At 45.3% G+C, this 23,306-nt stretch overlaps 1 protein-coding gene across 24 annotated transcripts in view; it reads left to right on the forward strand.

Moving 5' to 3' along the window:
* The window catches only part of TJP1 (tight junction protein 1), a 344,987-nt gene extending 328,482 nt beyond the window's left edge, over window positions 1-16,505 (forward strand). For 11 of the 24 annotated variants that reach the window (XM_053271916.1, XM_053271915.1, XM_053271911.1 and 8 more), the window contains 8 exons: window positions 254-351; window positions 1,457-1,681; window positions 5,024-5,074; window positions 6,366-6,535; window positions 7,021-7,498; window positions 8,444-8,661; window positions 10,338-10,481; window positions 14,877-16,505. In XM_053271916.1, coding sequence (XP_053127891.1) covers window positions 254-351; window positions 1,457-1,681; window positions 5,024-5,074; window positions 6,366-6,535; window positions 7,021-7,498; window positions 8,444-8,661; window positions 10,338-10,481; window positions 14,877-14,971 — 1,479 coding nt within the window. In that variant the 3' untranslated portion in view covers window positions 14,972-16,505. The remainder of the gene's footprint in view (window positions 1-253; window positions 352-1,456; window positions 1,682-5,023; window positions 5,075-6,365; window positions 6,536-7,020; window positions 7,499-8,443; window positions 8,662-10,337; window positions 10,482-14,876) is intronic. The other 13 variants (XM_053271906.1, XM_053271914.1, XM_053271925.1 and 10 more) reach the window with 9 other exon arrangements.
* The last annotated feature ends 6,801 nt before the right edge of the window (window positions 16,506-23,306 follow it).

The raw sequence follows: 23,306 nt of genomic DNA on the forward strand, positions 1-23,306 counted from the left end.
GGTTGTTGTTGTTGTTGTTGTTGTTGTTTACGAACTGCCTAGACTTCCCTTTGCAGTCAGTATATAAATTGAATGAATAAATAAAAGGGGCTAAACTACGGCTGGAACAAATAACTTAGCAACTATTATGTATGATGCACTGCCCAGAGTCTTCGGGGTGGGCGGTATATTAAATGTTTCTAATAAATAAATTCTAAAATACCAGAGTTGTGCCTTGTGCTCAGTAATTGTGATTTGTGTTGTGTCTCTTTAGCAGCCTCCGGAGCTGGCCCCTAAACCTACCATCACCCCAGTGAGTGGTCCTAAACCAGTCTCTCAAAATCAATATGAACATGACAAACCAGCTTACAGGTAAGTGCAGAAATACAACGTTCAACACAAGGGTGCAGGCCCACAGGAAAAATCCATCCACTACCTTTTGTCCCAGGGTACAGCTGAGGCCCAAAGGCTCCCTTGGGCATGAGACCCAGTCGATTAAAAGGGCAAGCAGGAGCTGAAGAATGTGGTGAAAGGACTGCCATCCATTTCTTAGAACTAGGGGGGACTGAGGTAGAATGGGTTGTTGTGGAGGGAAGTGAGCATGGGAGAAGGATTAGCATTGACCTTATGTTGGGCTCCATTGCATGCTTTGCGTTAGCCCCAGCAGTGAGGCTGGAGAGGATTGCTGATAAAAGGGTCTGGAATGCCCCAGAAAGCTCTTGTAGAGACTGCCTGCTATACTCAAGCCATAGAAGAGCATAGTAATGCATTTTACTTAGGGCTTCAATCTTTAGTCAGTCAGTTAGAGCAAGGGTTCTCGAGCTTGAGCCCCAGATGTTGTGGAACTACATCTCCCATCATCCCCATCCACAGTGGCCAAAGGCCATTGTCACTAGGGATAAAGGGCATTGTAGTTCAACATCTGGAGACTCAAGCTGGAGAACCCCTGAGTTATAGTAATCACTATTTTTCTGGTCTATCAACTGTAATTAGGTTTGATTTCAGGTGCCCAAAATGAATGAGGTAATGTGTATTTTTATTTTTAAAGTATTTTTAATACAGGTGCTTATAAGCCCTGCAGATAGCAGTCACCATTGTAGAGAGAAGGGAGGAAAGGCCTCCTGCAACAGAAGTTTATCTCTCGTGACATTTTAGATATCATAGGCATGATTCTGCAGATTTAATTGGTTTACACAAAACCACAGAACCACCTAAGATGTACTTAATTGGGTGACAATTATTTAAGTTACTAACGTTTTATTTGTGCTTCTGGGTTATATAGCAAAGTGCCTAATGGTTTTATTGATTCCGTGTTTCTTCTGAACTACAAATCTCTATAGTGGGGATAGGAACTTTGGCGCTCTCCAGCAGTTGCTGAATAATTTCCATAAATGGTGGCTGGGAATGGCAGGAATTGGAATTCCCCAACAGCTGCCCCTGCTGTTACAACATGCCTTTAATACATGTGTTGTGTTAGGGCCCCAGAACCGCAGAGACCTCAAGCGAAGCCCCCTGAGGACATAGTCCGGGCAAACCACTATGATCCGGATGAGGATGAGGAGTACTATCGGAAGCAGCTCTCCTATTTCGATCGTCGAAGTTACGAAAACAAGCCTGCCACACAGGTCCCTGCCAGCCATCTCCCTGAGCCTGCTAAGCCAGTCCATCTCCATAACCAGCTGAACTACGCAAACTACTCCAAGTAAGTCTTCCTATGCATTTCTCCTCCCTGCTGCTGAAAGAGGACACCACAAGGGTTACACTTCCCTGCTGCTCCAGAGGCCGGAATATGCAAAAGCATAGAAAGCTTAAATAGCCCTGGAAAGGATAAAGCCACCCAGTTCTGTTCATCCTGCATCTGCTCCAGAGACAGCCTTTCCTCCTCTCCCCCAAAAGCCTTCTCTTTCCCACTTTATAGCTACTCCTTTTAGTTGTTTTTCAGTTCCTTGATTCTTCCAGCATTTTCTCCTTTCCGTACCAAAAAAAAGTGCCCCTTTTTTCTCCTCTACTCCTTTCTATCCTGCTATTCCTCCCTACTCTCTTCTCTGGAGCCAGCAGTTAGGATGCAAAGTAGTCCTCGGATCCCAAATGCCTTCGTTCCTAAAGGCAATCGGAAGCCTGCAAGTTTTCCTCCACTGAGGTCTCCCAGCAGTGCACCGAACACCACGAGGCCCTTGTCATCACCGGCTGTCCCAGCTAGTGTGGACATTGAAAATTTGGGGAAAGGGCCTGCATCACCTTGCCTCCTGACAAAAGCCTATCTCCACATTCCAATTCATCTAGACAACCAGCCATTCGTCTGCTTCAAATATGCAGGCAGGCACTATCAGTACAAAACCTTACTTTCCGATCTATCCTCAGCATCTGGGATGCTCATGAAGGTAATGGCTCCACTCATAGCACACCCGGACTCCAGGGTGTCAGAATCATTGCCTGTCTAGACAATCTGCTCCTCAGAGCACAGGATTGACCCTCAGCCCAGTCAGACCTAAGGCTTTATCTCCAAGTATTGTCCACCCACAGGTTCCTAGTCAACTAGTCAAAGAGCCAACTTTTCTCCCCTCAGAGCCTACATCAACTGGGAGTAATAATTATACACCACTCTGGACAGGTTAATCCTACCCCAGGAATGCATTCAAAAGATCCTGGCCACAATTCCTTTGATTCCTCCAAGCAACAGGGTACTGCTTCTAACTCTAGCTCACCTATTGGGGCTAATGGTGGCAACTTGACTGAGCCAAGTTCCACCTGCACCCACTCAGGTGGTCCTTACTCCCAATCAGAATGTGATGGCACTAAAGTCTCAAATGAGAGTCTTAGTGTCCCTCAATCTCCATCAGTCCCTAAACTGATGGATGACTCAGAACAGTCTTTCCAAAGGAAAACCATTTCTAGACCCACCCCAAGTCATCGTAATGACCTATGCGAGCCTCTGGGGATGGGGAGCCCACTGCCTCCAGCATTTGGCCCAGGGGAAATGGTCCCCACAAGAAAAGGACCACAACATCAATTGGTTGGCGCTCAGGGCCACGTGCCTTGCATTGAGGGCTTTTCAGCACCTGTTGAGAGATGAACATGTCCTGCACGAATAACATCACAGCGAAAGCCGATATCACGTGTCAAGGAGAAGCCAGGTTGCTCTCCTTACTCCAAGAAGCAACACTTCTCCAGTGGGTGGAATTTTAAACACCAAAGCGGATTGGCTCAACCAGATAGAAATTCACCCAACAGAATGGAGCCTCAACCATCAGGTAGTTGTCTGCTTGCAGAGCACTTCGAATGCCCGCAGGCCAACCTCTTCACGGCACCCAACAACGCCAAACTTCCAAGATTCTTCACCCGTTTCCCGTGCGAGGGAGCAGAAGTGGTGGGTTCTCTGCTGACACCATGGCCACAAGAGTTGCTGTATGCCTTTCCTCCTGTGTAGATTCCTCCGCAAGGTCCAACTGTACCAGGCAGAGGTCATCCTAGTGGCTCCATACTGGTTGCCAGAGATCCTCCATCTTGCCATTATGCTCCCATGGTTCTTGCCGGTCTCAACAGACCTCTTACAGCAAAGCCGCATCATTCACCACAATCCGGCCTGGTTAAAGTTAGCCTCCTGGAAACAGTATATAATTCAAGTATTTTTCTGTTGCATTGCTGCTTGCTTACTCCATTTATTCCCCCCCCCCCATAATGGCGCCATCTGCTGCACCTCGCTGAGAGCCACAAGCAGGATCCAGTTATTTTAATATGAATGAACCTAACTAATAGGCATGGCCACTGTTGCCTACTGTAATTAGCCTTGAAGTAGCCCTGGGTTGGCTGCTAGCACTACTAAGACCCCTTATAATTCAGGCCATCTTAGGAACATAGCAAGCTGCCTTTTACTGAGTCAGACCCTGGTCCTTTTAGCTCAGTATTGTCTACCCAGACTGGCAGTGACTTCTCCAAGATTGCAGGCAGGAGCCTCTCTCAGCCCTATCTTGGAGATGCCAGGGAGGAAACCTGGAAAATTCTGCATGCAAGCAGGCACATGCTCTTCCCAGCATCTTTGTATGCCTTCGCCACCCCTGTGGTGGTTAGGAGGACCACTTTGGCTCATACTTGGGCAAACATCTGGCTTACTCTTTAAGTTCTGCCTGATGAAAAGGAGAGGTGTCTAGACCAGTTTGCCAGTGTCAAGTATAGAAATGCCATCTTCTTTCTGCTTGCCCATGGGCACTCTGGCATTTGAGTGCAAACAAGCATTCCTCATCCTTAAGGACTTGGAGAGCAGGATTTGGAGAGCATGTACTTCAGGTCTTGGACTTAAGGGGTCTTCAAGTCTCACAATATAGCAGCCAAGCTGCAAATTCACTTGGAACATGGCTTGAGCCAGTAGCTTAAGAGACTACTGTTTTGAGACTACAGCATGGCGTTATTGTACCATAGAAGACTATATACACGTAGAGGCTTTGCTTGTTTTTTTTTTTTTTAAACAGTGGGGAATATGTCTAACCCAACACAGAACCAACCCTCTTCTTGTAGAATGAAGCCTTCAAATTGGAGAGCTTGGCAATCTAATATTTGTCCATACCACCAGCGGTTTCCATACTGGGGTACTGTTGCTTGAAAATTAGAGGCCAACTTCACCCTTTTACCCTACATATACATGTTCTTGGTTAACCCCTGGGGAAATGGGTTCTCCTTGCAACCGTAAAAGGGTTCCATTAATATTGCCTCTCTGCTTCCCCCACTCAACATTGCCCAGCTAGCATTGTTCCATTCCTCCCTTTCTGGGCAGTGGTGGTGCTTCTGGAATTCCTCTGGATCTCTCAATATAAGCTGGGGAAGGGATTAATGTTCCATGGGGCCTCTCTTCCCACCAGGTACATGATGACCCCTTTCCCAAAGTGCCCCAGCTCACAGTTTGGGAACTGCTGGTCTGTAGATTGTCTTGTTGCATGAGTAGTTTTATATTTGTGTTGAGGATTTGCACTAAATGAGTAGAAATGTGCTTAAGCTAGAATGACATTTTTTCTTTTGTTCTATTGCCATTTGCTTTGCCATCGCCACCTAGATTTCTTGGCGCTTACATTAGCTATGACTACTTGAAAAGGAGCATCAAGTGGTAAGAAAGCTGTTGATGTGAGGATGTTTTAAGGTGTCCTCTCTCTCCTGTTATGTTCTATCATGGGCATTATGTGCAGATAAAATTTTGAATGTAGTTTCACATTAGCTTGGACTAGAATATTATAAATATTGATTATTACTGAAAAGAATATTTCCTGGGGGGTAAGCTCTAAAAGTAAGTTCCAATTTCCCTTCTTAACTAACTTTAAAATTGATGCACATAAAGCTAGTGATGCTTAAGCTTACTGCATTTCTGGATAAGATGGCATTGTAGATATCTAATGTTGGGTGTATGTAGGAGTGTAGCCTTAGAAAAATTGTGACTCATCTAATCTTGGGGACAAGTGAGTTGCTTTGGCCTTCAGAAATTTTAGCCCCTTAATTAAACTGCTTTTCCCTGCGTTGAGTAAAATTGGACAATGGAAGAATAGAGATGGTTAGAGTTAACCAAAAAATGCACCCCAGATGTCATCTGCCTCTCATTCTGCCATCTATTCTGGTTTGTGTTACTAATCTCTCTAACAAATCACTGTTGTTCATTCTCCTGTCCTTTCAGTATTATTGTAATTAGGTCTGGATGTTGCCAGTTGATGGACTCAAATTAGGTCTGGGTTTTATGGGTGTGCACAAATCGCGATTCGCAGCACATCCCTGGCACCTTTAAAGCAGAGGAGAGCAGGGGCATACCTGCCCCTCCTCGGCTCGCTGTCACTTCTTGTATTGGAGGCACTCCCCCCCCCCCCAACTACCTTTGCGTGCCGACGGTGCTCTCCCCCGGTTTCCCTCACACAACGCCGACACGAACAATGCCACTCCCACGCAAGGGCAGCTGGGGAGAGCATCACCGATAGAGGACATGACAGAGAGCAGAGGAGGAGCAGGTATGCATCTGCTCTCTTCCCTTTTAAAGGTGCTGGGGATGTGCTGCGAATCGCGCTTTGAATCACAATTCATGCACATCCTTACTGGGTTTGTTCATACGGATGCGTGTTACTTCTCTTTGTAATGAACCCTTTCCTGTGCTGTTCATGCATACCCAGAGGCACATGCATGTATAAATGGACAAAGGAGCAGAGTAAGCCCTTGCTTGGTTTTACCTCTGTCTTGAAAGAACAGAAGCAACTCTGAGTTATGGATTTGCCTTGTTTAAGGGATCACCAGCAGGTCTCTTAACCAGCAAGTTAGCCCAGAATGTGTGTCTCCAGGAAAGGCTGTAGGGAAGCATCTGGGAAGGTGAAGAAGATAAAACCTCTGAAGTTGACCCCCTGTGTTCTCCTTCATCCCAACAGGGGGAAGTCAATAGATATGGAGCCTATGGAGAGAGCGGTTGGTGAAAAGCGTTATGAGCCAGTCCCACAAGTCACTCCCCCTCCCCCTGCGCCTCCAGTGCAGTACACCCAGCCTCAGTCGGTTAACAACCCCGTCGTCTCTCTTCAGCCCAAGCCTGCGCTTCCTGAAGGTAGGCGTCTGGATACTTCTTCTTTTATTGGATGTTGTTTGTTGGGAGCACTCATCTTTTGGGGCCAGCAGACTCTACAAGGCACTAGCTGACAGAATGGTGGAAGGAACTGGGTGTTTTTAGCCTGGAGAAGTGAAGACTGAGAGGCAATATGGACAGAGGTCCAGTGGTTTGACTCAGTATATCAAGCAGCTTCCTATATTCCTACTGTCAATCAACCCATGCCTGGACGGACACTTTAGGATGTGGGTGGGGGCTACCACTATCAAATGTTCCTCCATCTCCTGGATGTAGAAAACTAGGAGGTCAAGGGACGAAGTTCTAGCTTAGTTTTCAGGCTGTAGTCAGATACGTTGCTTTATTTCAAAGTAATTAGACTCTCCGAAAACAATCAGCAGTAATGTAAGTTAGCAGACCTTCTATAAACTCAGTTAGACCTTTCACGCATGCCACATATTTAATTTGTTTCGCCCCTTTTCTTACAGTCAACTCTGTCTCAGATTTCCAGAACTCGGCACTGTCCAAGCCTGAGCCACCCCCATCTCAAAACAAACCACCAGCTTTCAGATCTTCCAGCCGAGAAGACACTGTGCAGTCCACTTACTACCCTCAGAAAAGCTTCCCAGATAAAGGGCCGGTGAACGGGACGGAACAGATTCCGAAAACTATCACCCCTGCTTACAATCGCTTCACGACAAAACCTTACACAAGCGCTGCCCGGCCATTTGAACGCAAGTTTGAAAGCCCCAAATTCAACCACAACCTCCTGCCAGATGAGAATCAGCATAAGCCAGAATTGCCATCCAAATCTCAGAATTCACCCCAACCCGTTTTAAAAGCACATGGTTCGTCTCAGCCTCCGTCTGAGTTTGACAGCGCAGTGGATACTTTCTCTGTACAGGCAGATAAGCTCAAGTATCAACCAAATAACATCAATGCTGTGCCTAAAGCCATTCCTGTAAGGTAAGGCTTGTCCTTTGCATAAATGCATTTGTGCTCAAAGAACGTGCAGTGGTAAACGGCTGCCTCCCCTCTGGAGAAGGGCCGTAGTGCAGGCCAGAGCGCATGCTGTGTGTGCAGAAGTTCTCCGGTTCAGGCTCTAGTCAGAAGGATCTCCTGTACCGGACCTAGAGAAGACCCCTGCCTGACACCCTAGCGCAGGGGCCCCAAACTGCCTCCTGGGCTTGTTGGAATGAGCTGCAACTGGGTAAAGGCGACAAGGATGGGGACTGACTACTTTTGAGGAGGAGTCTGGTGAGCTTTCCAGGGAGCCATTCTGAGAAGAATTTCAGTGTTCAAAAGCACTGTATGACATTTAAAGAAAAGTATTGGCCTGTGGACAGTGCTGCTTGCTAAATAGCCTCCACACTGGACCATTTGGGGGACCTCTTGGGTTTTTACAGGAGGCTCCATGTAGGGCAGTGTCACATGTATGCAGATGTGCACGCACTCACGTGCCCCGTCTCCAGCTGTTCACTCTCTGATCTCATAAAGAGCAGCCTTTGGAGTATGTTCTTGACTTCTGAGCTCTTAACGATTTCAGGTCAATATCACAAAGTATTGTGCATGATTGCATGGTGGCTTTTAGAAATGCCGCGCCCTTTGGTATCTTCTGCTTGCCACCAGCTGTCCAGCACAGCCATTTTGCTAGTCCAGGAGGGGGAGCATGCAGCCACTTTGCATAGAAGGGATTCACTGGGATTCCTTCTTGGACTGACAGCTGGGAAAACAGACAGCTTGACTGGTCCTGCCTGAAAGAAGCAGGGTGGTTTCCTGGGGCAGTAACGTAATGTTCTTTGGTTTCATGAAATTGCATTGCATGACATTGGATGTAATGTTGCTCTTGCAACCTTAAATTAGTTTTCTCCCTGGCAGTGGCAGGAAATAATCCTGTGTATCTGATTTTAGTCCTTCTGCTCTGGAAGATGATGATGAAGAGGACGGCCACACAGTAGTAGCCACAGCAAGAGGCGTTTTTAACAGCAATGGTGGTGTTCTAAGCTCTATAGAGACTGGAGTTAGCATAATAATACCACAAGGAGCCATTCCAGAGGGTATCGAGCAAGAAATCTATTTCAAGGTCTGCCGAGACAATAGTATCCTCCCACCTTTAGACAAAGAGAAAGGTAAGAGAGACTCCCAAGCAGTCCTCCTGGTTTGTTTGGTTCAGGTGTCACTTCAGCAGGACAAGATGCTTTCTACCTTGCTTAAAGAAGGGGAGACCATATCTGATCAACCTAGTTCTCCTTCAAGAGCAGGATGACTGCTGGGAATCTCATGGGAAGACCCTTTCCTCTGGCGATTGGAGTAATGACTAATCAGGAAACCGGTCCTTCCAGAGGGTGGGGTGAGGTGGTACTTCCCTCTTTTTCTCCTAGAAGCAGAAAAGCTTCCCGAGATCCTGAAGATTTTTCTTCTTAACTTCACTTTAACAGTGAAAGTGAGGAGGAGGTTAGGGTAGAAGAACAATTCAAGGGGTAGCCACATAAGGCATGGGTTAATTACATAAGAACAGCCTGGCTGGATCAGGCCCCCCAAGGCCTCTCTAGTCCAGCATCCTGTTTCACACAATGGCCCACCAAATGCCTTCAGGAAGCCCACTGGCAAGAGATACATGCATGCCCTCTCTGCTGCTGTTGCTCCCCTGCAACTGGTATTAAGAGGCGTCGTACCTCTGAGGCTGGAGGTGGCCAATAGCCACCAGAATAGTAGCCATTAATAGGCCTGTCCTCCATGACTTTGTCTCAGCCCCTTTTAAAGCCATCCAAGCTAGTGGTCATCACCTCATCCCATGGCAAAGAATTCCGTAGAGGGCATGCACACGCTCCCAAGTTTTTGGATGTCTGATTAGTGCATTTTAGATCCCGCTCAGGCTGAATCAGGAAGGCCCCACTCTGAATGCACATGGTGCGCGCGCACTGCCTTGATACTGCCACCCAGAACAAAACTCATTCCACACAGAGATGAAAATAATTAGAGGGACCACTGTTCTAGTGTTGTGAGAGAGGGAGGGAAATTTCTCTCCGTCCACTCTCTCCACTCCATTGGAGTGGAGTTCTCAAACGTAGTCCCCACTTCGTTGTTGGACTGTGTCTTCCATCCTCTCCCTCCACAGTGGCCACAGGTGGTGGCGCCGGCTGCTGCTAGTTGTAGACCAACATCTGGGGTCATGTTTGAGATCCCCTGGCATAAGACCTTTCCAGCTACAGGAGTAACTTCACTTTAGGTAGTCTCAATTTCATGGTAGCTCTGACCATTGTGAAGCCTATATTGAGAACCACCATACAATTACATACCATCATTTTATTTCTGAGAGGAATCTCTGGTGTCTGTGTCCTTATGGCATTGAATGGAAAATTGCATAAAATACCACTGTTTTCCACATCATCTTGGAAAAAGACACAGACTAGATTTAAACCAGGAACTTCTCAGATCCCACTCTTAGCTACTATACTGCACCAGATCTTTCTGTTTCTTAGTGTGGTTCTTGGTTGTTTGTATTGGGGAGTGGAGGGTGCATAAGTAAGCTGTTCCCAACTTCTTCATCCGTAGAGGTGAAAGGGGAAGAGGAGAAGTATCTGAAAAAGCCCCGTGTAGCTGAAAGTATCTGAAAAAGCCACGTTTTCAAGTTACCTCTCTGAAGCTGCTGCAGTGAAGAACTTCCCCCACCCCTGCCCTGGGTCATGTCAGCTTCTTCAGTTTAATGTCTCTGCTCTTGCTGTAGCTTGGATGTGATGATGTTGGGTCTGGGAAGTGCACCTCTTCTAATCCGTTGTCCTCCTTTCTCCCCTCTTTACTACAGGTGAAACACTGCTCAGCCCCTTGGTAATGTGTGGGCCCCATGGGCTAAAATTCCTGAAGCCAGTGGAGCTGCGCTTACCACATTGTGCGTCTATGACCCCTGATGGTTGGTCTTTTGCTCTAAAATCCTCCGACTCCTCGTCGGGTATGCTGTCCTCCCTCTGTCCTTTTGGGGCTTTTGGGTGCTATCGTATAATTTAAACTCACCTGACTGAAGGTGACCTTGTAATATAAAGATATTCCTAAATCACTGTATTTGTGTCCGCTCTCCATTTCATTTTCATTACAAGTGTCTTTCTCACACTTACTCATGATGCAAAGTCATTGCAAAAAATCATGATTAATAAACCAAAATAGCAAGGTAGATAAGATAGTACTGTACTTTTGCCATTGATCCATTCAGTGGTACAATTATCTACCTTGTTTGCTATCTCCCACACTCTTCCTCTCTCGCTCTCTCTCTCCCTCTGTCTCTTGCTCGCTCTCCCTCTCTCTCAAGGACTAATACTGCTGCAAAACACTTTAAGATGATAAAGTCACACTTCCTTTTTTGAAAATTGTGTTTCAGAACTTCTAATTGGGTTTTGTAACCACTGGTCTGCAGTCTTTTGTTCAGAACAAAACACTTGTCTGTCATAGAACACTGTAGCAGTCCCCGTAAACTGAGCCAAAAGACAGCTATTTTGGACAAGCTTTCAGATGCACTGGTGTTAACACATAAATTTGGCCTTTTGAAAGAAACTGAGACATCTCTTGCAAAATAACCCTGTGCAACTCATTTTTGACTTGCCACACAAATCTGGCCGTTCTTTCACTTGTTCCTTCTAAATTCTGAAATGTTATGGAGAGATGGTTTTGGAGGTTTTTTGGTGAGAGAACTAACTGTAGTTTGGCACGTCCCTGTTCGCGCTCCCTGGTAGCAACTCAAGTCCTCATTCAGCTAAAGGAGGGGAAGCGTGGTTGGCTAAGCAGCTGGTGACAAAAGTGTTAGTCAAGTAGAATTCTTGTGTAAATTTCAAGCAATTTCATGAAGTGGCTGCAAAGTTACAGCCTTGAGTGAAAATATTTGACAAAAATGTCCTAAGGGTGTTTGTTTCCAGCCACTTAACACTAACCTCTTTGGCACCCTTAATGTATACATATCTGTATATGGTATATAAAAGCAATGTACTTATGTGTACAGTATTTAAAAATGTATTCATATTTGTCACTGATGTATCTGTCCTTTTCAATGCAACTATGTCGACGCAAAAAAAAAAAAAAAATAGAGCATCAGATGCTTCTCTGATGGGGATCCAGTTACTTAGAGAAATCTTGGCCGGTTGATTTTTACTGGTATTCTATGCATGTGTTGCATGCAGCTACTTAACTGTGTGTAAAAAAACAAAAACAAAAATTGAAAGTGCTAGAAAATGGACAGTTTCAAGTAATAAGGATCCAAAGTTTATCACTTATAATCCATATAATGCCTTCCAAGAGTGCTTTTCAATTATTATTTGTAACTGATGAACCTGTTCATGAATTTACTTGAAATGAAAGGGGGGGGAATCTGCTGGTCCTTCCAAGTTAATCTCTGCTACTGTGAGAAAGATCTTCTTCCTTTTCCAAGTTAGTCTCTTTGTGTGTGCTCGTGCGCGCGTGTGTGTGTTAAGGGTGGCATCTTTCTGTCTGTATTGGAGCTATACATCCCTTGCAGCTAACATAATTAAATGTGGTGTTATATCAGTAATCTTGCTCCTTGAGACAACTTCACAATTGGCCAACTCTGTCTTCTGATGTGTAAGCCATACTGTGTCTTAAATAAATACTTGTTTTCTCTCTTTTTAAAATTAGTTGGTTATGGGATCTCTTTCTCACTCTTTCTTTCTCTTAAGCTTTTCCTAACATGTTTTCCATGTTCTGTCCTTGAAATGAACATTTGGTTGTACATACTAACCTCTCCTGCAACACATTTAAAAAGCCAGGCGTCCTGGCACATTCTCCCCAAAGTGTATTACCTTGATTCATCTCATCTCATGGAGCAGAGGGCAGCTAACTCCCAGCTTTAAATGGGTCACGGCACAATCGGTTAACTCTCCTGAGTGCACACTGTATTAAGTGGTTTGGGGTATCAGATTATATGTCACCATGCAACCTAACTTTTCAAGTTCTGGAACAGAAGTTTTAGGTTCTGTTTTTTAGTCTCTGCCATACAAAGAAGGTGTTCTGTGAATACACAATTCCTCACTGCTCAGTCCACACCTTCCTATTTTTACAAACTCCTGATAACTAACAGTTTGTAAATCTATCTTGCAGTTTTCCCCAAAGACATTCACTCAGTCTGAAAGTGTATTAGCTCAATTTTGAAAACGGAAAATCCTTTTTGTACAAATGAAATGCCTTTTTGATAACCGGGATAACTTCTCTGGCTAGCATAACTTTAAAATGCATAACCAAGTTTCGAAGTACACAAACCAGGTCTAAATTGCTCATAATATTTCTTAGTCTCCACTTCAGGTGTTGTCATCACTTCAGCATATCGGTCATTGTGTACATCATGTTTGTTTCCATGAGTTTCTTGCAAGAACTGTGGGACTTATCTTCTGTAGAACTGCATAATTTATATAATCTGGGGTATTTGTCTAGCCCTGGTAAACCTACTGCTTATTAATGAAGGGATCATAAGAACTTCCGTGTACATGTCTGAATGTGTGCTTTAGCTGCTAATTCTACATTAGCAGTATTATATGGCACTGTGATTGCATTTAATGACAGATTGTCTTCTCCAAGTGGAATGGCATGAAGAGATGACTGGGGAAAGTGGCATTAATTTCTTTGGGAGTCTACTCAAATGAGCTCAGATGATACCCTCCCATGCTGCTCAATCCTATGCATTTTTACTCAGAAGTAAATCCTACTTTGTTCAATAGGGGCCTGCTTCCAAGTAAGTGTGCATAGGATCACTGCATGTTGCAGTTTGGCTGAGATGCCGCTGTGCCTTAAGCCCCCAAATGTGCAGTTTTTATTGGCGGTGTGTATGCAATACTGAAACCAGGCCATGTGTGCAAGGCTAAGCAATTAACCTTAAGAGTTCACCTCTTCAACAGAAGGGGGGCTGTACAGAAGTAGATGGGATGATTATTAAAGAACATGGTGTCTTCCAGCTAAAACTTCACTGCATCAAGTCATAGTTCCTCCACCTCTCCAGATGGAAGGGGCTTCTAAGCAGCTGAGGTGCCCACTGATTCCCACCTCTTTCCCTTTCTTTTCTTGGGCTTGGTCTTGTCCTGCGCTGCGGGCAAGAGAGAACTCAGGCAACAGCTGAGTCGGGGATTGTTTCCTTGTGGCAGAGAGCAGCATGGTGCTGTCTGTGTGGGTTTGTGGACAGCAGGAGTGCCCCTCGACTTGTCCAGAATCCCAGGACAGGGAGTTCTCTAGGGCAGGCCTGCTTGGAGTGCATTTTGAGCTCATGGACAAGACAGCTGCAGAGGGCTTCTTTCCACATAGAGAGGTGAATGTATGAACTGGGACCAGGACTTGAGATGTTGCTTCATCATGACCAACACTTTCCTTGAATTGGCCGTTGGGGCATATGGGCTTGGATGACCCATGTTTCTCCCAAGAAGTGCTTTGTTTGTTTTTTGCTATCACCGCATGGTGAGATTTAAGCACGGCCAGGTTGTCTGAACGGGTCTCCCCACCCCATGTGCAGTGGAGTCCAGAGCCGACATTTGGGGGGAGCTGCAAGAGTAGCATGGCGGACCTCTTCAGACAGTCTAGTTCTGCTTGGATCCCATGGCGTTAATGGCTAAGTATTGGAGCTCACTGGGGAGAAGATGATTGTCTGAAAGCATTCTAATGAGTGGAGACTTCCAGCAGCGCTTACTCCCGAGTCCTTTTCTGATCCTTATCCTCCACATGCAGACTGAATGTGTGTGTGGGCGGGGGGCGGATTGCACTAGCTGGCCTTGCCCCTAATCTCGGTGTGTGCAGCCAAGCGTAAGAATGGGGTCTGTGCATGCGCATAGGATCAGCAACTCTGATTATGCCAGTGTTTCTGATCAGAAATACTGGCCTGGCCCACATACAGCAGTAGCATGTAGACCTCATCCTGATCTTGGGTAGAATGTGCAAAGATTATGGGTCAGGGCTGGCTGGCTGGCTGTGCCGTCCTCCCCTTCCCCGCATTCAGTTTTACCTATGGAGGATAAGATGAGATGCCAGGATTTGGGATTCTTAGCTCTTCGAGCTGAATAGAATACTTTCTGACCAGCAGGAATGAAATTTCAGTGTGTGGTTTTGCAGGGGGAGTTCATAAAAGAAAGGGATCGTGTCAGGCTGCAGCACATAACTTAATATCAGCTGGAAGAACTGCCTTTGAGTTTCCCCAAGAATCAGTTTAGGGTGGCTCACGTAAAATTCTGGCCTGTAAAGTGTGTGTTCCAGGATAAAAGAGGAGGTGATTGACAGTGAAACAAGTTAACTTTAAAGGTATTTGTTATCCAAGTTGTTCACCTTTTGATGATGGATACTAAACTCCTACATTGTTTTCCTCCCACAGGTGACCCCAAAACCTGGCAGAACAAGTCTCTTCCTGGAGATCCAAACTATCTTGTTGGAGCAAACTGTGTCTCAGTTCTAATAGATCACTTCTAACCCTTAATGTTAGCAGACTGACTTAAGTGTGAAACCAGGATAAAAAACTTGCCTAGAAACTGAACCCCTCTTTTCAAGTATTAACAGTTCGCTTAGTGTTAAGCAGTGACTAACAATGGAGTACATTCTTGAACCATGGTCAGGGTACATGCCATTAAGCATCAGGGCAGATAACCCCAGAACCAAGGCAAGGTTCTTAAGGGGTCCTCCTGGCTTTCCTTAAACCGGACACTGCTGATGCATCGTAGCTTAAAACTCTTACACTACCACTGAAGCAATGCAGTCTCCCCCCTGAAGAACAGACATTTTCTTTCATGATCCACTCATGAATCTGACTTTTTTCTTACTAAAGCCCCCCCCCCTTTTTTAAGAATAAAAAAAATACCACGTTTGTGTGTATTCAGAATATGCAAAGTCTATTATGGTCCCACTCTTTTTGTTTGTTCTTCTAAACAACTGGCAAGCCCTTGATGCATTTTGCCTATGATATGGAAATAAACACTTTTTGGCTAGCACAATGTAGAAGTTTCCCCCCTTCCTCTACTGAGAAGAGGGAGTTACATGCATGCCTACTTGAATCATACATGAAGAACATTTTTTGTTTGTTTCTTCCTTTTGGTCACGGGAAAGAGAGAGAACAGTGCGCGCATGTGGTGTGACTATGGTTCATTTGCCTCTATGGATCTGTAAATTAACCACACTTACGACAGACATATTAACCAGCAGGGATGCCTTACCCTCCTGTTTTTACTCGTCTTAGCTGTCATCGTAGTTCTCCGTACTACTAAGTTTGTATGGCTTCTGTGCTTACTTAGATAAATACATCTTGAGACAGTCTGAGGAGCTGATTCATTTTGTGAACTTGCTGGTCTAGAGAGAGGGAGGGGGACAAATCCCATTGTTTTTGTGCCGACTGAGAGGAGGACCCGAAGAACATGATGGTATGTTTTCTGCTATGCATTTTGAAAATTTATAGATGTTCTAGGCTGCTTGTATATAACTCGTGCATACCACTTTTGTTCTTGGTTTGTAAATTAACTTTTATAAGCTTTACCTTTTTATATATATAAATATATATAAAAATACAAAACAAAGTTTCTTAATATCTTTGTATTCTCATACCTTTTGAGCCTTGAACTTTGACATCTTGCAGCAATAAAGCAGCATTTCTACACTACATGAAAACAAGGACTTTTTTAAAAAAAAGAAAAGAAAATGCACAAAGTTGTTACCTTTTTAAGTGCTGCATTTAAAGACTAACTCGGAATTCTCTAGTTTGATTACATTCTTGGAAAAAAAGTATCCCTACTGTAATTTGTGATAAGGATGCTATGTGCCCTGAAATGTATTTTTGTACTAATAGACAATTTTATTATGGCACATCAGCACTATTTCTGGTTAGATAATATACCACTGCATTCTGTTAATCGGTTATTTAGCTATTCGGGTGTGGCTGATTTTTTTTTCTTTGCCGTTATTAAAAATTACACATTTCTAAATATATGGAATAAAAACTGTTTTTAAAATAGAAGAATTCCAGCATCTTCTTGTTCTCAAAATGTGCACACACATATGTATACACATACTGTCCTTGAAAACTGTGAGGTCCTGATTCTCTAAGTTTTCCTTGACATCGTGCATAGAGCTTTGTTCTGCTTGAAATAGGCTGGAGAGGCCAAGGGTAATGCATGGCTGGAACATGATGTCAAGGCTCTGCTAAAATACTTTCAAATTACATCGGATGCTGAAACGTCTTTGTGGGTCTAGGAGACTATCCATTTGCATTTGCAAGAGCTTTATCACATAAAAATGGTTGTGGTCCAAGTAAGTTGATGAACTGTTGCATGTGTGTATGGCAGACTTGGTTATCAGAGGCACTCTTTAAAAACTAGCAATAAAGCAAGCAATTTTGTATGTGAAATGTGTTCTACACAGTGGAGGGAAAACCAGCTAAGTAAGTTGTGTCCATTATGTCACTCACCCAGAATTTTCCTGCTGCTTTGCAAATGTGGCTTCTTTGATTTGAAGGGGAAAGGTCACATTAAGCAGCAGTTAACTGGGAAATTTTGCTCGTACCTTTCAGGTATGTTAGGTGTGGGCAAATAAGGCAGTTCACACAGTCACTAATAGGGTAGGACAAGCATCCTATCCAGCTTCAGGAGCTGTGCACACTCCCAATTTTCAATAATGGGCTAGCAAACAGCTAGGTAGGAGGAACGGGGAGTGGTTGTCTGTGAGAGAGGAGCTGGGGAGGGCGACTTTTCCTCCAACCTTGTTAAAATGCTGGGTAGGCTGGAGCTGTCCTACCCAGATCCTCTCTCACACACAATCACACACACACACCCAGTTGTTTGCTAACAGTCAGTCGAAAATCGGAAGTGCATACATCCCCAGAAGCTGGGCAAAACACTTTCCTGCCCTCTTAACGGTCATGAGAACAAGCTCATAGTTTACAGAGTAGGAAAAGGAGGCGACAGAACTCCTAAAAATACCTGATGCTCTGCTTGGGGGATCCCTGTGCTTTTGTGTGATTTTGCAGCATTTACCAAGTAGACTCATTTCTGTATCTTCTGCATCCTAAGCGGTGACTGTTATTTGCACATCACTGTTCTTTGCTGCACGTGAACTCTTTATCCCATGGATTGCCCCATCCTTTAGGATGAGGTGTGGCAGTTTAGGTTTGTATCTAGTCCCCTTTCTGACCCAAGGCAAGCTAGGTGATCTGTAGAACATCGTGGTGTGGAGCTCTTGCAGGGTGGTGCCTCTTTAGAATGTCAGTAGGAGATCGTACGTTGGAAAGAGCCCGTAGATTGAAAACCAAAAGGAGTGTAACTTAGGCTTCTTGCTGGCAAACGTTTCTACAGGCAGGGAACATGGATAGGGGGGAGCTCTTGAACCCGAAATCCCCCTTGTGTAGTCCCACAGAGGAACTACATGACACTATTCTGCTGACTATGTAGTTCAGCTCTCAGATCTCTGAGTGACAGAAATGATAGGATGCTCAAGTTCTTGGCATATCACCATTCATCCCGTTGCTGAATAATACAACTGCCAGAGACTGTCTGCATCAGGGATCCCCAACCCTGGATGTCATTGCACTGTGACTCTCATCAGCATCATCTGGAGACCCTAGGTTCAGGACCCTTGATCCACATAGTCCTGGTGCATCTTCCCAGGAAATTGGTCCTGGACTACTGGAATGACTTGTTCCATTTCTGGGTTCAAACTCTGCCCAAGAAAGAGCAAAGTCTCAGAGCTCTCTTGGCTACAAGTAGGGCATTGCATGTGGAGAAGACCTCTGTAATCAGTGGGCCAATGCAGGCTTTTGCACAGCATACCAATGTGCAAAGAATCCCCACCCCTGAGAGCGGTTCTTGGTTTGCATCTGGGCTTAAATCTGAAGACACAGGAGCAAGATAATTTATTCTTAACGAAGATGGAAGACTTTTGTGCTATATTATCACATAGATATGGAAAAGGTCTTGGATTCAGCCTTCCTAATCCTCATCAAGAGCTCTTCCTGAAACTGACAAGCTATAAGATTGTGTCTAGGGATGGGATTTGTAGTCCAACAGCCAGAGAGATTCGGGTTGGGTTCTCCAGTAGAAGAGCCTCCCATGCATTCACTGTTGCTGATGAACCACTTTCTTCAGAATGCCTTATAGCCTTTAAATAGGGCATATATTGAATTAAAACCTCTGACAATTGCAAAAGAAGACAGGAGAACAAAACAGATAGCTGGGGTCTTGAAAAGCAGAGTCTCGTGCAGTGACCGTAAGCTTCTACGGATTTGTATTCATGGGAAATGCCGTGCCGCAAGTGATAGTACTGGTGTCAGCAGGAGCAGGTGACTACTTCCGGCTTCTGTTTGAGAGGCCACTGGGAATCTCCTTGTAAGGTAAGCACGTATCATGTGGAAATCTATAAATGAACTTTGTGTCTTAAAATTTAGGCCTGGAGAAGCAGTGACATTTGGAGAGCCAAGAGGCACAGGGGGTTGATACAGCGGCGTCGCAGATCTCATGACAGGGAAGCTGGACTGGTTTGTACACAAGGTGGTAGAAAGGTTTGCTGCTTCTCCCCCGTTTCTCCTTTCACCACAAAGGGTCTCCACTAGAAAATGTTTGTTACAGTGATGGTCAAAAGCAGCAACACTCTGAAGTGTTTGTTCTTTTTGAAGATGATGTTTAATGAAGGTAAACAGAAGGAAGGATGTGTGTGTGGTTTCATTTCAAGTATTACAGGTGAGCAGGATGTCTTTGGGAAATAGCAACATTACATAACATTTTATATATCCCACTTTTGTGTTGTGTGGCACTACAGTAGTGGTTTGCAGCCAATAACTGAACAAAAACAATACTATTAAACTTTATTTTTTCAAAAAAAAATCATATTAAAATTAACCCACTTCTTTTAAAAAAAACACTAAAAAATAACTATTTTGAATGAGCCGACCCATGCAGAAGATGCTTTGGTCCATTGTGGAAGGTGTTACATAAACCAGACAACAGCATTCACTGTTCCAAACCTACAGACCTAGTTCAAGTGCAAACACGTTGCAAACACACACACACACACACCCCAGTCTGCGGTTTGGAGGATCAGGAACACAGAAGATTTGCATAGTCCCCTTCCATCTGTTGTTCACTAGTTTCCTCATCCATTTCCAGGATTCCCCAACCATAGATTCAGAGGCAGAAGAGCCGGTCTAGCGGTCGTGTGCATGAAGTCTCATTTGTTAAGCAGGGTTCACCTTGATTTCCATTTGAATGAGTGACTACAAGATACAGGAGGACCTCAGTATTTGTGTGGGTTCCATTCCCGGCTAATATAGTGGATATTGAAACCGTGAATACTGAGGCATTAAGTCTATGGCATCATGGGGGTTAGGTTCCCGATGCCTGAAAAAAGCCACTGAAAATGGCAAAAAAGCCCCCCAAACGGCAAAATGAAGGGCCTACCATGCTCCACAGGCCTTCGGCAGTTCAGCAAGGCCCATTTTTTCCACAAAAAAATCACTGAAAAAATGCATTCTTAAAAAAAAATGAAAACAAGCCATAAAATGGCTCCTGCTCTCAAAATGATGGGCAGAAATGATCTCCAAGGTCATTTCCAGCCATCCTTGACACATGGATACGTGAAGTTAACCCTCCCCACCCCCACAAACACTTATACAGAGGTTGAGTGCCAATTGCCCAATCGCAGATAGATGAAACCGCAGATAACACATCTGTGTATAATGAGGTCCTCCTGTATACCCCGGGTGTGGGGGGGGGTCCTGGCTCTCTGGTAGACTACCTGTTTGCAAGCAGAAGGTCCCATGTTCAATCCCTGGTAGCCTCTCCTGGTGGAGCTGGGCGAGACTCGTGCCTGAAACCTTGGAGAGCTGTTGCTAGTCAATGTATACCACAAGTTCTTAAATTGGGTCCCCAGAGGATGCTGGACTACAGCTCTCCTCATCCTCAGCCACAATAGCCTCAGACATGATGGGAGCTGTAGTCCAACAATATCTGGGGACCCAAGTTTGAGAACTCCAGACAAAACTGAGCTAAATAGACCAAAGAGGTCTCGGTGTGAGGCAGCTTCCTAGGTTCCCAGTCGGGCAGACTTCACACCCCATTTCAGATCCGTGCTTAGGACAACTGTCTGAATGACCGTGGGGAAACGCATCCCTTGAATATTGATTGCTTTCTAATGCTTTGCTCTTTTAGGCTCTGAAAATGCCTGAAATGCCTGCCTCCCAGACAGCAGAGTCTCAAAACTAGTTTGTGGTGATCATAATATACAGGCTGCCCTCCCAGATGGGTTCTGCTAGCGTATGAAATGGAAGATGCTTCTGTGAGTGCTGGTCTCATTTTGAGAAGTCTTGTGATGTGGTGATTGGAAGTTACACAAAAAGAGCAGAAATGGGTTAAATACCTTTGTGGAAGATAACCAAGCTTGGCAGGGCTGATACTACCTTTCAGTGAAGAAAACCGTCAAGTTACATCATAACAAACCTGTACCTGTGGGCATGTTCTATAAAGGTTCAGACATGGCAGCTGCAGTAATATTGTCATTTGGGGCAGGGAACCATCTTCATGCTCTCTTGTGGCATTCTGTTTCTCCTCTGACATGCAAAGCTTTCTTTTTGTAATCAGGCAAAGTCCATCTGGTCTTCTGGGAAACTCACTGGCATGGTGTGGAAGGTGATGGCTAATCCACTGCGAGTCACTAGTTTTCTGGAATTCAGAGGTCCACTGCCTCCCCACCCGATGAAGCCGCTCCATTAAGGCAAACATTGATCAGTCTATTTAGGTACAGTTTTTGCACCCTGCTTCCCACCAAGAATGTCTTCTCAAAGCGGTTCTCCGCAAAATTAGATGTAGTTGAAAACACAGGCCCCATTAAGTACCTTCAAGCACTGAAGCCAGACAGGTGGCTCTTGTTGAAGCAATCTGCCTTCACAGTATCAGCTGCAATCCATGGCAGTGTCATACTAACTCAGGCTGGTTCTGCACCTCTTCAATAGCTGCTGCTTTGGACAAATTGTATTATTGGTGATTCCCATCAGCAGCAGTGACTGAGGCAGGGGACCATGGCTCCTAAATGTTTGGGCTGGATCCTAAAGAGAACTTGTCAAGGCCTGTTTCGTGCTCACATTGTAACCTATGTGGGCTGTTCTGGACTGAGCTGGCTGGGACAAAATGGACACAAATCCAGTGTGAATGTGGTGTGTGAGTACACATCCTTGTCCGCAAGGTAGGGGAGAGGGACCTGTGACCAAATGGACAATAATATAATATATGGAGAGCTGGTCTTGTGCTAGCAAGTATGGCTTGTCCCCTTAGCTAAGCAGGGTCTGCCCTGGTTGCTTATGAATGGGAGACTAGAAGTGTGAGCACTGCAAGATATTCCCCTTGGGATCGAGCCGCTCTGGGAAGAGCATCTAGGTTCCAATTTTCCTCCCTGGCAGGATCTCCAAGACAGACCTGCGAGAGACTCCTGTCTGTAACCATGGAGAAGCTGCTGCCAGTCTGTGTAGAGAATACTGAGCTAGATGGACAAATGGTCTGACTCAGTATATGGCAGCTTCCTATGTTCCTAACATGACATCCTGATTTTTAGAGAGAAGAGCTGGTCATGTGATAGCTAGCAAGTATGACTTATGCCCTTAGCTAAGCAGGGTCTGCCCTGGTTGCATATGAATGGGAGACTAGAAGTGTGAGCATTGGAAGAGATTCCCCTCAGGGGATGGAGCTGCTCTGGGAAGAGCAGAAGGTTCCAAGTTCCCTTCCTAGCAGCATCTCCAAGATAGGGCTGAGAGAGATTCCTGCCTGCAACCTTGGAGAAGCCACTGCCAGTCTGGGTAGACAATACTGAGCTAGATAGACCAATGGTCTGACTCGGTATATGGCAGCTCCCTATGTTCCTGTGAGGGCAGGGGAGGAAAGATGCTTTTAAAGTTGCAGAGGGCTTTTAATGGTTGCCTGGCAGAGAGAGCCCCTGTGCATAAGCAGGGAAACCCCAGTTAGAATGTTGGGAGTGAGCCAAGGAGGCAGCTTGCGGGGGGGGGGGGGGCACTGAGAGACCTCCCTGAGGCGTCAGGTTGGAGGGTGAAAGCTTGCTAACCGAGGAGAGGTTGCAGAGTCGTGCCCTAAAATGCAGGTGAGAAGTACAGTCGCTCTGCTGTAACCTGGATGCTGCTGACAGGTATTTATTTGGAAACTGACTTGTGTTTTTAAAACAGGTGTGCCTTGTTTATATCACACGCCTAGGTTAAGACAAGGTAGGAGGAACCCTGGGTAGCTTTTCCTCCTGCCTGGCCTCCACACAACCAAAAATTGGGAGCACACACAGCTCCCAAACCCGGGCAGAACACAGTTTTGGATGGTGTGAATGACCTGAAAGTGGCCTACGCTTGCATGGACTAGAGCCAACAGTGTCTAGAGAATCCAACCGTGCAGGACTGCAGCCAAAAGCCAGTTTACGAATCGCCATTGCAGCCCTGGTGCAACTCTGTGGGGCTCTGGGGAGGGTTGCATTTCCCAGCAGTCTGTGTGCACCTTTTAAGATGGCCCTGGGGCTCTGCTTCTCTTAAAAGGTCACCCCTGGCCAAGCACAGGGGAAAGAGCCGCTCTTGCAGAGGTCAGCACCATGGGAAATGGCTCTTGCATTGAGTTCGTGGGTTGGTTGGTTCGTTTTGCCCAAAGTGCTCCAGCTCAAAGACCTCTAAGGTGGTGTTCCCTTTTGCCTCCGAATGAGTGCTTTTTATTAGGGTCGCAGCTGTGTCAGCTAGCTGTTAAACAGTGCTGGAGTTGCGGTGAGCTGTTTTGGTTTTAGTCTCTTCTTAAAG

This window comes from Hemicordylus capensis, chromosome 10 (assembly GCF_027244095.1).
Source record: "Hemicordylus capensis ecotype Gifberg chromosome 10, rHemCap1.1.pri, whole genome shotgun sequence".
NCBI lineage: Eukaryota > Metazoa > Chordata > Lepidosauria > Squamata > Cordylidae > Hemicordylus > Hemicordylus capensis.